General features: G+C 34.3%; 1 protein-coding gene across 4 annotated transcripts in view; it reads left to right on the top strand.

The window, feature by feature from the left end:
- Positions 1 to 19302, top strand: part of LOC136027481 (mediator of RNA polymerase II transcription subunit 28-like) — a 57695-nt gene that overhangs the window by 1977 nt on the left and 36416 nt on the right. For 3 of the 4 annotated variants that reach the window (XM_065704793.1, XM_065704790.1, XM_065704791.1), the window contains exons 2-4: positions 7597 to 7694; positions 10262 to 10444; positions 15168 to 15434. In XM_065704793.1, the coding sequence (XP_065560865.1) occupies positions 7644 to 7694; positions 10262 to 10444; positions 15168 to 15434 (501 nt within the window). In that variant the 5' untranslated portion in view covers positions 7597 to 7643. The remainder of the gene's footprint in view (positions 1 to 7596; positions 7695 to 10261; positions 10445 to 15167; positions 15435 to 19302) is intronic. The other variant, XM_065704792.1, reaches the window with a different exon arrangement.

Genomic DNA, 19302 nt, shown 5'->3' with positions numbered 1-19302 from the left:
CCTTGCAAAATAGATCTTCTGCTTAATTGAAGTACAGCAAAATTGTTTTCAGCTTCATAACTGTGCTCAATTCCATTTTATAAGATTTTAAAGATATGCAAATATATATCCTAAATTTTGAAAAAAAAAACATTGATATGGCTCAAAATTCCACTCAAATAACAGGAATTGCATTTTCAGAACTAAAGGCAGAGAAAAAGCAAGTAGTTACTGAAAATTAAGGTAAAATGTTGTTTTGTCAAAATTTCAATAGGTAGGCCTATAGACCTGTCACGTAAGCAAATTTCAGGCCCCTCTAGAGGGAGAAGGAGTAGAGGTGTGTACTTTAAAATACCTTCCTGGGACATACTTTAGCCTGTAGACCCATCTCTGTAAGTTTTATTTTCCTAACCTAAACCCTTTCCAAGATAGCAAGAAGTCAATTAACTAGAATTTTACCATTGTTATCACTTCTGGATTTTAGTGTTGATCCTTATATAGCGTCTCCTTTACAGTTTTGACATAGTACCTATATTCTATTAGGTAGGCATATACAAAATAATTATCTGGTGGTTTTGGAAGGTGTACTTCTCCTTAAAGGTTTAAGACAAGGCTCTTTTTGAAACCCTGCTGTATTCAATTGCACAACATAGACAGCCACTAGAAGAGGAAAAAGGAAAAAGTATGAAGAGGAAAGGGGGGGGGGGTTGGAAGAAGGAAGAAGAGGAAAAAGTATATACAAAATCTTTTTTGATGCTGCTATTCTTTTTGTTTGAGAAGTCTTTTGCTTTTTCCTATAAGTTTATTGCATGGTTAGAGTTTTTGGAATTTCCATCTCCTGAACTCATGTTTCCTTGTTCTTCTAGCCCCCTCAGGGAAGGGGGCCAATCATCTAATTGGTTATCAGAAGCAGATATTCCTATTGTTGTATCTCCAATATCCAATGATGATAGCCTGAATGAAACCATTATTACTGTCTCTGAGTCCCCAACCTCCAAAACTGATAACCTGCCAAATGATGATTTTCAGACACCAGGCAGAAAACAGAAACAAAAAAAAGCCTTCTATGAGTCCTCCTGAAATAATTAGACTCAAGCTCAGTCCCAGCTATGGAGATAACAGTAAAAGATCAATCTTTCTCTATCAAAATTATTGCTAATATTAGAATGAATCTTTTCAAATCTTTTAGATGCACCTTTACTGTGAATGTAAACACAGATGGTTCACTAACAGTTATGTTTCTAGACAGAAATGAAGCCTGTAAAGCATTTAGCCTATATAAAATCCCTGTTACACTGGAATGGTGGAAACCACCTCTGAAATATTAAAAGAAAATAGTGCTTTACAACATACCATTGGAACTGTCAACTGATGACTTGAAAGATGGTATTATGAACAACAAGGTGGAAATGGTGGAGGTTCTTGAAGTTCATTGTATGGGCAAACTAGATTCTAAGGGAACAAGAAGTAGTTAGAGTGTCCTCTTTATCTTACCTGCTAGCTCTCAATTTGACTCGTTTATCCTCTTTGGTCAGCAAAAAGCTCATAAAATATACCAAGGAAAACCTCTCCAATGCTCAAAATGTTTTAAGCTTGGTCACTCATTTAAGTATTGTTCTTCTTCTGAACCAGGGTGCCCTAATTCCCTTGGTAATCACTCCTTGTCTACAGAAAGTAGATGTACTGAAGTTCCTAAATGTACAAATTGTGATGGTAGACATCAATCAACAGATCACAATTCATGTCCTAAATATGTTCAACGAGCTAAGGTTTTAAGGATTGCTCTTCAAGAAAATGTCCCTTTCCCTATAGCTGCAATCAAGCTGGCCAAGCTCTCCAAAGTACTATCAGGTCCAAGAGCTAATGAGGCTAAGGAAGTGAATTTAGCCCTTCCTCAAAAATCCTGGCTACAGGTCCCTAATAACAATCAAAATCAGGCACTCATACCTCCTACTGAGACTTCTTACCCTCTACTGGCTAAGGAGCATCCCAAGGTGGCTGAAGCTAGTCCATCCCTCAATAATCCTAGAACTAATCCTAAATCTTGATCTGAAATAGTGGCAGCTTTTCCTAATATTTCTTCTCAAGCCAACACTATGCAAGATAGAGTTGGACCTCATATTACTAACTTAATTAAATATGTTGCATCAGTGGACCTAATCTTACAATCAAATATGGCTAAAGATAAAAAAGCCAGTATAACAAAAAAAATTGCAGAACACTACTTTTCCAATTCTATTTTCAATGAAATAGGAACAGAATTATCATCCATTCTCTCAAAGTATCATCCATGTCACCTATTCAACTCTTCCTATGTTAGCTAAGCTGCAGATCCTACAATGGAATTGCATCTCTTTAAGTTCAAATAAACTTGATGATCTTATCCAATGTGCAAATGATAATAGAATTGGGATTATTTGTCTACAAGAGACTAATCTTCATCAGTTCAAGAAAATCAAAATGCCTGGGTACAAGTGCTACAGGAAAGATAGATCAACTAACAGAAAGGGAGGGGGTGTTGCAATCTTTGTTCATGTTTCAATCCAACATTCCCCTCAACCCTTAACTATCTACAGGGATGAAATAGATGTTGTAAGTATAATGGTAACCATCTCGCCATAAAATCTTTTATAATCCATGTGGGAACAGGGATATCCAAAGTATCTTGGAATCAGAATTATCAGGTAATAATACCTTTTTTTTGATGATTTTAATGCCCATAGTCCTCTCTGGGAACAATCAGCTGATAGTAACAAAGCAGGAAGAGGAATAGAGTACATTTTGTCCAATTTTCCAGACACCTTGATTTTCACTCCATTTGACTTTCAGACCAGGTATAATATTTCTTCTAACTCTTTCTCAACTATAGATTTGCTTCTAGGTCCTTCTTTCTATTATGATCTAGTTCAGATGGTAAAGGTGTCATCTCTTCAATCTGATCATTCTGCAATTCTTACATCATTTCAAGATTTATACTATTCTCCCAAACCCTACATCCCTACATTTATTAACTCCAATGGCAATTGGTCCCTTTTTCGTAAGATATTAAATGAAGTAGATTTTTCCTTTGTTTCTTCTAATTCTGATATTGATGCCATTGAGTCTAATTTGAAGTCAATCCTACTGGAGTCAGCTAAATTGGCAATTCCAATGACTAGGGTGCATTTTTACAATGGCTCCAAAAGACCCAAGAATTGGTGGAATGATGAGTGTAGGGTTGCAGTTTTGGCAAAAAGAAAGGCTCATACAGTGTTTCAAAAGCACACATCTCAGTCAACAGCAATCTCTTATAAGCAATCATGTGCTAAGGTGAAACTATTTGTAGGAGAGCTAAACAGAGTACATGGATGAATTTCAGCTCAAGTATCAGTTTTAGAACCCCAATTTCAAAGGTCCACAGTTTCATTAGCCAACTAAATAGTGAAAACAGCCTAATGATGACCATAGATATGATATAATTGAGGATGGTTATCCAATTGTCTCAGATAAAAAGAAGGCAGATCTATTTACTAATATTTTAAAAAATGATGGCTCAGATTTTCATCCCATCTGACCTCCTTTTTGTAATCTCCTGTTCTTATGAAGGCACTCTGATGAAATCTTTTTTCCAAGAAGAATTTGGTGTAGTACTTCATTCTCTTAATATCAAGTCTTCCCCAGGTCATGATGGTATTTATATGAAATGGATTCTTGAATCCCCAAAGGTGGTTCATACAGCTCTCTTCAGTCTTTATAATCTTATTTGGTCAAGTCAAAAGTTCCCAGGTGCCTGGAAGATTGCTCAGGTATTTCCAGCTTTAAAACCTTCTTACTCATCTAGTGATCTTAAGTCTTACCATCCTATATTGATATTACCTTCCTTTAGTGAAGTCCTGGAAAGGCTTGTCTTATCAAGAATCGAGTGGTTTGCTGAAGTCAACAATCTCTTTCCTAGTGAACAAACAGGTTTCAGAAAAGGACATAGCTCTTTAGACAACATTACCCGGCTAGAAATTGATGTTTGTAATAAAAAAAGACATGCCACAATGGCTGTTCTGTTTGACTGGTCAGATGCCTATGGAAATGTAGTTCACAATAAATTATTGGAAATCTTAATAAATCATGACTTCCCTTATTTTTTTCATAAGTTTTATGAAGTCCTTTCTAACTGATAGATGTTTTTACATTCAAGTAAATCAGTCTAGAGGTGAGCAATGTCCCATTACGAGAGGTCTTCCTCAAGGTGCAATATTAAGCCCTCTTCTATTCAACTTGTATGTTTCTGAATTTCAAGTATCTCATGCGTAATTTGGCCTTTATGCAGATGATTTGATTATTTAGAAGTTGGGAAGGGATATTGGCCTTCTTCAAAGTCTTATTCAACATGATATAAGTTTAGTCCAGAGATTCTCTTTAGCATTTGGCTTCCCAATCTCAATTAGTAAAACTAAAGCCATTATATTTACTAAAGGTACTACAGATCCTCCTAATCCCCTAACAATTTTCTCAAGGGAGATCCCATATTGCAATTCAGTGAAGTTACTTGGTTTATTAATGGATTCTAAAATGCAGTGGCATGAACATATCAATTCTTTGAAATCTCTGATTATACAGAGACTTTGTATTCTACAGAGACTTGCTGGAAGTAAGTGGGGATGTCCACCAAAAATTATTTTGGATTTTTACAAATTATGTATTCGTTCAAATATAGAATATGGGATTCAAATTTTTTCAGCTCGTCCTCCATCCTCATTCAAAATCCTTGAATCTTTACAAAATGCTGCTATTCAAATAGCTTTGGGTGTGCATAAGCATACTTCTCTGTCAAAGTTAAAAATACTGTCGGGATTGGCGTTCCTAAGTGAAAGAGCATCCAGTCTAAGGATTAAATATTTCTTGCAAATCCAGGCTTATGGAGCCAAGCATGCTGTATATGCACATACCTTTGCTGGGAAGTCAACCTGTCCTAATGCCCATTCATCATGGAATCAGTTTCAACTGGAGGTCCCAAACTGGAATCAACATTCGCTTTATGCATATCCCTTTACTGAGTCCCCTCGATGGGAAATGAGTCCTCCAAGCTGTCAAGTAGAACTTATCTCCATTAGTGAAGACTTGACTCCTAACTATGAGATCCAGACTATTTTGGCTGAACAGATCTCAAAGGCGTACCCCAACTATAGAAAAATATATATAGATGGATCTGTCCAGAGGGAAAGAGCTGGAGCAGGAACATGTATCTCATCCCTGAATTTGAACATCTTTTCTCCTCTTCCATTGGGATCTTCTATCTTGTCTGCTGAATTATGTGCTATCTGCCTGGCCTTGGATGCACTTATAAATTATAACATGGATTCTGAAAATATACTCTGTCCCTCCAACTCTAAATCAGCATTACTATTGATCCAAAATATTAATAGTATTGCTAATGACAAGGATTTATATATTATTAGAAGGCAGCTTCTTAATCTTAAGATCAAAGGGAATGAGGTTTATTTTCAACATGTTCCAAGTCTTAAAGGCATCAAATATAATGATTTGGCTGATTCTCTAGCAGCAAAGACTTGCATGTTAATTCCTAGTCCTTCCTCTGACCTCAATTCATGAGATATTATCAGGCAAAGATCCAATATTAATCACAGTAAATTAACTTTATCTCCATTTCATACAAGATTAAATATGGTGCTATATTACCAGCTGAAATTAGGTGCCCTACTTCTAAATAGCTTGTTATTTAATTGGAAGCTACATCGCTCCCCTTTATGTCGAATCTGCTTTTCAGCAGATGAAACAATCCAGCATATTTTATTTGACGCTTCTGATATATGTTGGGAAAGAGGCATGTCCAAAGATAACAGATGTTTAGAGGATTGCTGCTGTTATGGCAAAAACTTGAACCCAATAGGGGTTTGATGGACACTAGCCCCAAATACTCTATATGATTTTTGCAAGTTTTTATGTTTAGTTTTGGGTGTAGCCTCTTTACCCATTACCAGTTTTCATTATTAGCTTCATTATTGCAGGTTTTTCAATTGCTGATTGAATCCGATGAATAACTGAAAATATCCTTTCACTCTCCAAAGAGCAATCACTTGTGTCCTTGATATAAGGCTTCCTTACCTGAGAGAGAGAAATCTATTATAATAGAAAAAAACCACAGTTCAACAGCCACCCCAAGAACTAGAAAACTTGTCCAAAAGAAATAGCAAAATATTCACTAAAAAAAAAGAATAACAGCCAGTTTACAACAATTCCTAACTGGCATGACATACCTTATGTCACAGGAGTCAAGATACCTCAGGAGTCCCAGGGAGTTTCTTTGTGGAGGGCATAATTTTGTGTATTTTTAAGAAAAATTTATATTTATAGGCATAAATTTGGGTAGATGCAACTTGCGCCATCTAGCTAGCAAAACATCTTACCATAGTTTAGCTTTATATTTGTGCGCGGAAGTTGGTTCTTCATCCTTTTTTTTGTAAGCACAAGCGCCATTTAGTTTTATGACTACGAGAGATTGTGCAATTAAAACCGATTCTATTCTATTATAATGAAAAATTTCATCAAGTGTACTATTCTATTCATAACTCAAGGGCCATACTACTAATCTGTTAATTTATTTACCCCTCCCCCTACAAAAAATACTTACTAAAAAGCATTACTTGTATTACACTCTTAAACAAAGAAAAATGATTTTAAAACTCACTACATATTGTAAAACCACCTGCAGCCATGGCTTCATTTACCATAACCTCAGAGGGGTGGAATATTAGAACTCTACAGATTCTTTTTGCCAAGTGTGCAAGGGGTTACCTTCAATTTCTTCAAACTACATACAAAAGTCCATTTCTATTAGCCTCACAGAGAAGATTATCTTAACCATTCTCAAAACTACAGTACTAAACCTTGAACAATATAACCCTTGCATTTATTTTTTAAACAACATTTTTTTTGCATATTCCATGGCTTTTTCCAATTATGTCTTTGCCCTTTCCTACTCTTCAAGGGTCCAATTTCCTTAATCTTTACCAACAACTTAATTTAATACTTGGTTCATGCAAGCAGAAATATTCAATCTGTTTGAGCCAAATTATTTATTAGTTTCAGTAGTGTATTATAGTAAAAAACTACAGTCCTTTTGCTTAATTTTAAAATTTATCATTTGTGGGTAGATACTGCGAATTCAGCAAAAACATCAAGTGACCAGATTCAACATTTACAAGAACTCCTGGTGAATTAAAAGGTACATTTGAAAATAGATTATCCAAAAGCTTTTCAGAGGTCCTAGAAGCTCTAAGGCTGTTCTTTTGCTCATCATTATGCTAAGATTAGATCTTTTGACAGAAAATATACATGTATCAATTGTGGAACTGTCTTTCCTACCCATCTTCTAATACTGAGCCATGGTATGATGCACACAGGTCAGACTCTTAAAAGGAGTCCCAGGGAGTTTCTTTGTGGAGGGCATAACTTTGTGCATTTTTAAGAAAAAATTACATTTATAGGCATAAATTTTCATGGAAAATGGTCCTTTGGAAAGCTCTAATATATATTTAATCAATTAATTGATATTAAATGGTCACTCTTAGGGGAAATTGCTATAATCAAGTTCTAATCCATTTTTTTCATCCTTTATTTCAGGTGCAACAAGTTTAAGACAGAGTAAGGCATTTGTACTAATATAGAAAATGAGTTCAAGCAGTAGTTCTTTAGCAATTGATTTTGACGAAGCATTTCAGGTAAGCTTCTGAATTTAATCATGGTTTAATACTTTCTCAAATTGTTCTGCCCAGCTTTCCTTAACACTGTTTAATGAAAAACAACACCCCAGTCCTATTTCTTAATTTGAAAAGAAAGGCAAAACCGATTAAAATTTCATTCTATTGAGAGCCTTTCTTTGAAATAGAATAATTGGTTTAAGTTTATATTCCTGTTAAACATATAATTGCTACAGCTATTGCTAGCGCTGAAAGGAAGGTGGTTATTACTTTATACTGAAGTAAGGGGGCTATTGAGGGACAAAATACTGAGCCGACTGTTCGTCTTTGCGTAATTTTTTTTTCAGTAGCAAAATAATCGAAATGCAATTCACAGATTTCATTGGATTCAATAGTTTAAGGCTGGAATATGTGCACGCCATTCATTAAGCCAGAATCCTCATATTCATATTGTTTGAATTTTTTCTGTTATAATTTATCTAAACTTGCATTAAAGTGGGAACATTTTGATATTTTAGCATGTTTCTTGCGTATTTTTAATCGAAAAAATGGGAAGGAAATTTCTAAATGGTTACTCAGTATTTGAATGAAGTTGATTTTCAGCTATCTATGGATAACAAAATTGTCATCTCACGTTGACAGGTTCAAAACCATAGGGCTGCAGACTAATAACTTACCAAAAACGTGGAAAAGGAATATAAATCTTTAGAGAACTGACAATGATGATATCATATTTGACAGATATGTAATCAGATACTGAACAATGATATGTTTACCTTCATGTTTACGACTAAGTAAAGAAGACTGTATTTTATTGAGGCAATTACAACTTAAATTTCTAATGAAACAAAGTAATAGTTTAAAATATTTTATTTTGGAACCTAAAATTCTGGACTATTTGTGAACACGAAATTTAGTCAAATCTAAAAATACATTGTTTGTAAATAGTTGCTACAGGACAGCTCCTGCAATACTCCTTGAACCACCAAGCCAAGTGGATAGTACACTGGACTTGCAATCATATGTTCCTCCAGATGCAGGTTCAAATCCCAGTGTTACCAAGACCCAAGTCTTTGGGCAGAGGGGAGGTGTGCAATTCTGAAAGCTCATCTGCCTGGGTGTGGAGACAATGTGCCTTTGGGTGCCAAATCTTTATCCAGTTAGATACGCCCCATCACAATTTAAAATTACTAGACTCCCAGTATTGATGTTCGAACTAATCTATGGCAATGATTGCCAAGTTGGAAAGAGTTCTAAAATAATCATTTGTAATTATGTTTTTATAAAATTGTATCCTAAAACAATAAAAATTTACTAATTAGTCACCTGTAACTAAGGAGCAATTCGTGCTTTTAGTATCCCCTCACCCCAAAAAAATGATTACAACATATATATATACATATATATATATATATATATATATATATATATATATATATATATATATATATATATATATATATATATATATATATATATATATATATATATATATATGTATATATATATATATATATATATATAGCCGAATGAATTGACTTGTTATGATGTTCCCAAATATGTAAAATTCATGGTTCAAGGTTAGGTTTCAAGGTTCAATCGGGTTTAATTAAAAAAAGGAAATAACTAAACTTGAAGTACACTACTCTGTGACAAAACTCACGCTGAGACCCATGGAGTTTAAAGTTGCCTATTCAAAGTTACAAAAATGGGAATAGCCTTGATGAATGTTATATTGTAAAATTTAGCATGTAAGTGAAACCCATTGCAGAGGTTTCAATCCTGCAAAAACCTATTCAAATTCAAAGTGTCGGATTTTTCCTGTGAAAGACGATTGCTAATGAGTGTTTATATGTTTGTTTTCTTTCCTATATATCAAATAAATGGTCCAGGAATCTTGGAAGAAGGTTCATTCCCGTTCATCCCACAATCTCAGCCGCCTCCTCTTAATGCTGAAGTTTGACTTTTTGCTGCACATACTTCAAAAACCAATGCTCAAACAAAAGGGCCACTGTAATAATAGTAATAATAATAATAATAATAATAATAATAATAATAATAATAATAATAATAATAATAATAATAATAATAATAATAATAATAATAATGATAATAAAAAAACAGTTTTCACAATTCTTTAAGAATTGAAGGGCTTATTGATATGTCATTGCTTAAAAAAAATTTGTTCAAATATTTTAAACGTGTTTATCAGTTGATAAACCCGCAATTACTTAGTAACAGTATTTGCTGTTACTAAGCATAAAGAACAGGGGTTGGGAGGTAGGGGGGCTTTGTATGCCGAATAATTCCTGTTCAGTTTAAGTTTTAATGTTGCTCTTTACTGTCGTTTGAAAAAAACTTATAATTTATGCTTGAAAAAGTAAATAATATGACATATACTTTTTTTTTTCTGAGTAGACGTTTGGTTTTGAGTTTTAAGTATTTCAATTCTAAATAGCAGCTTCAATGTTCCAAACCTTTTCATTGTTCAAACAATAAATATTCTCAAAAATCTAATTTAGTATAGCATGTTATGAATAAAGTTGAATAGTGTATAATTATTATTATTTGTTTTATTCCTTTTATAGGGAGTGCTGAATATCCTATCCTGTGATGACACATCCCCTCCGAGGTGTGACAAAGAAGAATTGAAGCATCATGCAGAACAGTCAGTGATTCACTTCATTGATTGCGCAAAAAAGTTGGAAATTTATTTCTTCCAAAAAAGGTTTCAGATTTCTCTCACTAAACCAGAAAGGATTCTAAGAGAGGTGGGGCTGGATTCCTTTAATTATTGACTAATTGATAATTTGTGAAGCGCTTTTGATAGACTTGGATAATTAGTTAAAATTGAAATCAGTTTTGAACAATGTAGTGAGCAGTTCAGAAGCCATTTTAAGTGTTAGCGTCGGAGAAATTAACGGACTCTCGACTTTTTGCAATAAAAGAGACATTTCTTAAAAGTAAGGATTAACACCCACAATTTAATTTTTTTTTTTTTTTGCCAAAAAGAAAACAACAAAAAAAAAACACCAAATCAAACAGTTCTTTTAAAGAAAAGAGTAAAACAAACTGGAGTTTAATAACATTATTTATATGAAAACAATCTGATTTCTATGTTGATTCAAAATTTATAAATTTTGCTAAGTTTAAGGCTGATAAACAAATCAGCATAGTTTTAGAAAAAATGGAAATCACTCCCAGAGTAGGAGAGTTCTTGGTGAAAGATACCCTACCAGATTCAACATAGATGTGAAGTGAAGAGCTGAGATTTCACTCCAGTATTTACAAAACAACCTAAATTTTTTATTTGCCCAATGAATCCATAAAGGCTGTTCATGGTTGTGTGTTCACTTGCTTTTTTGGTTTATGATAATCAAACCAGTGAATTTAGAATACCGGTAAAAGGCCTTATTTATGTGAATATTGAAAGTTCCAAGCGCCCATTTTAAGCAAAAAAGCTTATGCACTAGCAGGAATAGCTATAGCAATTCCTGCCATGATGTGGCAGCAAACAACAATTTGATAGCAGAGAGTGCCAAAACGCTATACAGTTAACTTCTGAGATAGCCATTTGATTTAGAACTATCAAGAATCTACAGTCTATTAGTTTCAGAGGACATAATGCCACTTTGTGGTGTACCCGCCCTTAAACAGACATGCACCCATACAAAATAGACGGCTACAGGAGACTATTGCAACCTTCAATTGATTGAGTTGGTTCATTTGAGAGGCTTCATCAATATAACATGGTAGTGTTTACTTTCGCACCAGCTATCAGGGGAAATGAGTTTTTAAGGGGTGTGTCTGTGGGTGGGGAAGGGGTGGGGCTTAAAGCCCTGTAAGCGGATTTTTTGCCGTAATTTCCAAGTTTCAGCGGGAACACCCCAGATAAACCTGGGAAGGATGCCTACCTGGGTAATTCCCAAGTTCAAGCTTCGTCCAAAGAAAGAAGAATAATCGAATGGACTCTTACCTCGCTTAAGAGCGGAAGTGACAGTTCCACACAAAAAGCTATCAGGAACAGTAGAACTTGTGCCTCAGTCAAGGAAGACGGGAGAACCGAATCAAGCAACTTCGAGTAGAATGCGTAATTCACTTTTTCACTTTGCGTAATTCACTTGCATGATTCACTTTTGAAAATATAACTGAATAGTGGTCAGACCACGCAACTGGCGAGATGGGACAATGAAGATTTGCTGAGTTATCTAATTTAGATCAATTAATCACTTTGTCCCATTCATTCTTGTTGGTAGGCAATCTAACCCTTTATATCGGCTTGATCGCAGACGTTTTTTAAACACACGCTTATTATTTTTTTTTTTTTAAATACATTTCCGGATTGTGGTCGACTGGTCTAAACGATGAAAAATGTGGATTTCTGGGGATTGATTTTATAAGAATCTTATTATTCTTATTATTATTGTTATTATATTATCTTTATTATTATTATTATTTTATTATATTATCTTTATATTATATTTTATTATTATTATATTTTATAATAATTTTATTATAATTTTATTATTTTATAATTTATAATAATTTATAATTTTATTATTTTTATATTTTATCATTATATTTGTATTATATTATTATTTATTATATTTTAATTATTATTATTATATTATATTATTATTGTAAGCTCAATATTATTGAGCTTACAATTCAAAATAAATTTGCATTGTAAATATATGGATAGTAGAAATAAATATTTGCATATTAAATAAAAAAGTAGAAGTTCTACGCATTGTTGAAACCAGGGTCATACAGACATCTTGAGTCAGTCATGTAAGGACTGTCTTAGGAGCACTCTACTGCCTCCAACCAATCTCTCTTCCGTTTAATTATAAAAAGTGGACGGGTTAGTATTGTTTAAATCATAGTCATACAACGATTTTCCGTATGTATGATTGGAAAAGCCTGATTAGGGTTTTGAGACCTCTGCCCCTCCAGCATGCCCCATTACTCCAAAAAATAGGCGTGTTGTACCTATTTCTGCTCTTGGCTGTTTAGGTGTGAATGCATACATTAGGGGGTATTAATATTTTTATTAGAAAAAAAAGCTATAGCTGGCTATGGTTAAGAAGAAAACGTAAATTTTAAAAATCAGTCCTCCAAAAGTTTGAACTTACCTAGTAAAGTAAACTTGTTCGAATAATTTTTAAAATGCTAATTTTGCAAGCCAATGTAATCACGCCAGGGTAGGAGAAAATTAATTCACTTTTTCAAACTTAGTTATATTAATAGGCTTTAACTTGATCTTATTTAAATTAGTTTTAACGGTTTTACCCGTAGCCTAGTCATGCGTAATACCTTTGTATCAAAGATAATTCTATTTTGGTGGGACATCACATTGGAACACATTATTCATTCTGTCTGATCTCAGCATCGGTATTGATACAGATTGATAGTGTATTGTCATACAGTGTATTGTCAGATGATAGTGCATTGTCAAGACACTGAAATGAGAATACAGTGTATTGTCATTGTGAAGACTCGTTCAAAAATTTCAAAATAAAAGCTTTGGTCGTATGATTTTCTTCGATTTTTCTCACTTTTCTCTGTATATAGTTTTTAATCCCTATATTTTTTTTTGTATGTTTTATTTTCGGCTTTTCTTTGTTTTCGTTTATGAAAATTTCTGAATGTGAAGGAGAAATCTTTGGGCTTTTGTATCATTAAATATCACTATTGGAAATAATTTGGACGTTTGAATCACTTTGGTAATTAAGAGTTTTAGTCACTAATTATTTATTGTCGTCGCATGTCTTCTTGGAACTAAGCTGGTATGCTAAATTATGAACTATCCTGTCAAAAGCGTGTTATTATATTCCCATTCCTCCCCTCTCTTTATTTCTTGTTCAGCGCAATTTGACAAGCATACATTAATATTTTATGGAAATTGTTTCTTTTTTCTTAAGGAAACTGATTATTAGGCCTATAAGAAAAATTAAGATGAAAAAGGGGAAAAAGTAGAAACGTGTAATAGATGGCGTGGTTCAAAAGTTCTTGCCACAGTTAATATATTCATGAAAATGTGAAAAAAAAACTGTATTGATGTTATGTTTTCAGCATGATTTGGGATTAAAGTGAGAAATTGAAAATCCTCACTTCAGAAAAACTGAGAAAACAGACTCAATCTGCCGTTTTAATAGATCCCTTTTGTCTGTTCATAAGCGTAAATTTCAAACTAGGCGTTGAACTTAAAATTATGAAAATCAACGCCAGGGGAAGATTGTCTTAAAACTCTTATGGCCAGGGAACCTGAATGATGCTTCGTAACACTGCCAAACTATTATGTTGACTTCAAAAATTTCCTCTTCTTATTCATTAATAAAATTGTATTTAAGGAACAAACATCATACTTCTTTTTTTTCCTAGCGTAAGGAGCTCTGTTATTTACCCAAATTATTCAGTAAATTCAGTAAATAACTTTTTCAGTAAATTCACAATATTCAGTAAATAAATCCTAGTTGTCTAACCAGCTTATTCACTAGGATTTATGCATCTGTTGAACTTCCACTTGAAGGAACCATCAGATTGCTTTGATCAAATAACTCTTTTAGGGAGACATAGATAACTTCGAAGACCACACTTGCCAGTTCAAAATAGGGATGAAACCTTTTAATTGACAGTGAAAAAAATATAAAATTTTTAACTGGACATTTCGGACACATATACAGTCTCCATCATCAGCAGTTGAGTTTTACTGCTGATGATGGATCACTGTATATGTGTCCGAAATAGCCAGTTAAAAATTTCATATTTGTTTCACTGTTAATTAAAAGGTTTCATCCCTATTTTGAACTGTTATATTATTTAGGGAGACAGTTACAGTTAGATGTACAGTACCGAACCGAACTATTTATGAAATGCAATTTTCTTGGTGGAACCTGATTTCCTTTATTTCCTCTGTCGCCTTATCAAGACGAACTGTACACCTGTATACTTGTCTTTCCACCGGTGCTGCAGCCGTTGCCGCAAGGAGAGAAAGCTCTTCTTAAAGAAGCAATGCGGTCTGCTTGTAGAAGGCTTTACATTTAAAGACTGTAGTTGGTCCAGGATGGTCCTAATGTATACTCCACTAGCCTCTTGAGTGGTGCCAAGTGCCTCCTGAGAGCTCCAGCATGAAACGGGCCTGGGATAAGGGTTCCCAGTTCTCCTTCGAGCTGGGATAAGGGTTTGAACTAATGATCAGCTGAAAGATCAGTTAAAAAATAGGTTGTCAGGATATGGAGTTCATTACCTCTCTTGATTGCCTCATTCTCAAATATAAAGCTGTCATAATAATGTGTATCCTTCAACTGGAAGTTTACCATCCGAGCGCCATGATCGTTTTTTCATCTCCTGGAGATCTGCTTGAAGGGATAAGGAAGCATTCATATGGTCTTTGTTCTGAGAAATTACAGAAGTTTTTTCATTATGTCAGACCTTTGTTATTTATTTTTAATCCGTTTGTACTGACTTTTTATCACCTTTTTTCTTTGACAGGATATTACTGAGATGCGACAAGAAATTGAACGGAAGGATCATTTGCTAAAAAAGCATTATGAAAGAGTTTCAAACTGGCAAGCCCGCCTCTCAGATGGGACTCCTGGCCAACAAGGGCCGAGTCAGCAGCTAGTTGCACCGCAGCAATCACCACTTTCACAGCAAGTTCAACGACCGTCAATTCCTATACAACCAGGGATGAATCAGCTACCAATGCAAGGTGGTGTCAACCCTCAATTTGTTTCGGGTATCCCTCAACCAGTTCAAGTAAGTAATACTCATACCTCTTTTCTTAGGTAAAATATATATCGCAGTACATTCTGTTGCCGCTATGAACCGGCACACTCAGTACATGACATAACGGTTCATAGCCATATTGGCTGCAGTAATTCAAAATCTGGCTATTTACCGTAACTAACTCAGATATACAGACCACTAGGTAGGGGCTAGGGAATACTAAGGCATTCTTCTCTGGGATTAGTTCAGTCTGCTCTAAAGAACTCCTCATCAAGCAGAGAAATATGGAAGTGAGCAGGAATTTTAAAATCAATGCAGGTATTTCAGTGGATCCTCTGCTTTACTCTTTTGGTTGCATTGGTGGTTACTCAGTCGTATTAGAGGAGGGTTAACTCGTTCGCTGGGTTGATCGAGATAGTCAAGTGCGGGCACTTCGTCTTACCTTGCGCTAAAGTTTGATTCTTTCTCGCAACTCTACTTTTTAAAACAATAAAAAAACTTTAGCGTAAAGAGCGGGGCGTCGAGGAGGAAAAACCCCTTTCATATAAGGAGTAATTTCTGTTCGTTTTAAGTTTTAATGTCGCTCCTTACTTTTAGTTAAAAAAACTTGTTTTTTTAATTTAATTTCTGGACGTTTTTGAATCAATGTATGTTTTGATTTTGGCTCTCCGCAGAGGAATAATTAAAACAAAATTTGCATTTTTTTTTTTTGGCTAAATGGCTTTCTAAATGGCTAAATTTGGCTAATTTTTTGGTTAATTAAAAAGGCAACTAGAATTTTTAATTTTTGCGAATATTTTTATTAGTAAAAGATCTACGTAACTTATAAGTTAGCTTACGTAAAGAACTTTTGTATTCTCATATTTTTATTACATATATGAGGGGATTCGCCCCCTTGTCAGATCCTCGCTCTTTACACTAAAGCTTAAATTTTGTCCCAATTCATTAAGAATGACCCCAGAATCACAAAAGCCGTAGAATAAATAGTTGAAATTACTAAAAATACTTTAGCGTAAAGAGTGAGGTATTAGGAGGAGGTGAGCCCCTCAAATGGGTAATAATTTCTGTTTGTTTTAAGTTTTAATGCTGCTCCTTACTTCCAGCTGAAAGAACTTTTTCATATTTATTTTTTCATTGTTTTTTTTTTTTTTTAAATAATGCTAGTAAATCCTGCGCTCCCTTCATGGAGATTTTCTTCCCCAATGACAAACTATCGACGGAAAGTTCCCCCAGAATATCCCCCTCTTCTCAACCCCTCCCCCAACCAAAAAAAATCCTCCTGAAAACGCCTGTACACTTCCCAATAACCATTACTATATGTAAGCACTGGTCAAAGTTTGTAACTTTTTGCCCCTCCCACGGGGACTGTGGGGGAGTAAGTCGTCCCCAAAGACATAGTTATAAGGTTTTTCGACTACTCTGAATAAAATGGCTATCTCTGAATTTTGATCCGTTGACTTTGGTAAAATAATTAGCGTGGGAGGGGGCCTAGGTGCCCTCCAATTTTTTTGGTCACTTAAAAAGGGCACTAGAACTTTTCATTTCCGTTAGAATGAGCCCTCTTGCAACATTCTAGGACAACTGGGTCGATACGATCACCCCTGGGAAAAAAAAACAAAAAAAAAAACCAAAAAAACAAATAAACACGCATCCGTGATCTGCCTTCTGGCAAAAAATACAAAATTCCACATTTTTGTAGATAGGAGCTTGAAAATTCTACAGTAGGGTTCTCTGATACGTTGAATCTGATGGTGTGATTTTCGTCAAGATTCTATGACTTCTAGGGGGCGTTTCCCCCTATTTTCTAAAATAACGCAAATTTTCTCAGGCTCGCAACTTTTGATGGGTAAGACTAAACTTGATGAAACTTATATATTTAAAATCAGCATTAAAATGCGATTCTTTTGATGTAGGTATTGGTATCAAAATCCCATTTTTTAGAGTTTTGGTTACTATTGAGCCGGGTCGCTCCTTACTACAGTTCGTTACCACGAAGTGTTTGATAATCTTGTCCTTTTGATGGAAGCTATAGCTGTAGGTTAGATGAAACATCTTTGTTGGAACAGACCACGCTATCTTTCTAGTTATGGGTAAGATAAAAACATATAAAAATATAGCAAGGTAACACTTTTAATAAAGATATTAAAGATATAAAATTAAAAGGTTGGGGACTATAGGACAAAGGTCCAAACAATATATTTTAAATTAAAACATTTAGACCCACATTGCATTTTCTTTTAAAATAAAATGAAAGCATAAATTATCTAACAGCGAGTAAAATTTTTGGTGAAGACAGGGAACGAAGTAAAATGAAAAATCCTGAATATTGGTAAAAACATCATATAAAAATAAACTTATTTAAATTACATTGAATCTTTTTTTAATTATTGGCTAAGACTGGTTCACTCCTCTAAATGTTACAACACTGAACACAAATATAGCTCAAAATGACGTGCTAATCAAACTGAACGAATAACAGTGCACAGGGCCTGTGCATCAAAAAAAATTTTCAATGTAAAATTCTAACAAAGGCAAGCAATCATTCTAAGAATTTATATATATCTTAGGTTAATATAATTAATATCTATCAAATGAAGAATTGGTATAACGTCTTAAAATGAAACTGAATATGTCAAAAGAAAAAATGGATAAATGTGTTGTCATATCTCTTTTATTTAAAAATGGAAAGGCGATGCGATCTAGTAAATTATTTACCTGGAAGACAAGATAATGTAAATACTAAGTGATTCTTCAAATCATAATAATGCCCAAAAGGCACTAAGTCACACCCGTAGGTAAAAGAAGAAGTCAAGCTTCTGAATGAGTGGGTTTTTTTTTTACATTAAGGTCACACTTGTACTACAAAGACGGATTTGATATTGATAAAAAGTCGATTTGAAAATCATATATCAGCATTAACTTATTTCCAAATATTGTTTTCTTTGTAACTTCTCTAAGAAAACATATCCGAGTTGTCAATTGATTTTTGGGTATGATGATTACCCTTAAATGGCACTTGTAATCGACAAAGTGCAGTTGCACCTATAGATATCGCTGAGTAGAGGTCTGTAGGTGCCGTTGGTGTTGACTGCTGGTTAGGAGCTTCCTATCAATTGGTATTCACACGAATCTTGAATAAGCTGATAGATGCAGAAATGATAGTTTTTTTTATGCTCGGAGAATTCCAAAGTAACACTACCCCTTTCGAAAAACGTACAGCTATGCTTTTGGACTGAATTCAGCTTATAATTTGCGGCTATGTCTGTGAGTCCTCGCTTCTGCTCCAAATGGAGGAATTTGAAGAATTCCATAAAATAATCAAACTTTTGTTGGACCACATTGCATTGCATTTTCTTTTAAAATAAAATGAAAGCATAAATTATCTAACAGCGAGCAGAATTTTCAGTAAAGACAGTGAATAAAATCAAACGAAAAATCCTGAATATTTTGTTTTCATATCTGGAAACCCTTATAAACGGAAAGAAAGAAAGGCAAAAACTTCATATACAAAATCGCTGAGTAGAGGTCTGTAGGTGCCGTTGGTGTTGACTGCTGGTTAGGAGCTTCCTATCAATCGGTATCCACACCGCTCTTGAATAAGCTGATAGATACAGAAGTGATAGTTTTTTTTACTCAAAGAATTCTAATGTGACATCAACCCCTTTCGAAAAATGTGTAGCTGTGCTTTTTTTAAACTGAATTCTGCCCATAATTTGCGGCTATGTATATGACTCCTGGCATCCAGTCCACATGGAGGAATTTGATTTGTAAAACTCTTTAGGTGGTGGTTACACCACCTTTTTCTCCTACAACTAAGCATGGGTAAATGGATGATTTTCAGTTGTTATTGGTAAGGGAGCTTGGTACAAGCTCTGACAAGTTTAGTTGATTCCTTTTG

The sequence above is a fragment of the Artemia franciscana genome, chromosome 5 (assembly GCF_032884065.1).
Source record: "Artemia franciscana chromosome 5, ASM3288406v1, whole genome shotgun sequence".
NCBI lineage: Eukaryota > Metazoa > Arthropoda > Branchiopoda > Anostraca > Artemiidae > Artemia > Artemia franciscana.
Note: the sequence above shows the minus strand (reverse complement) of the source record. Positions and strands in the feature narration are given on the sequence as shown.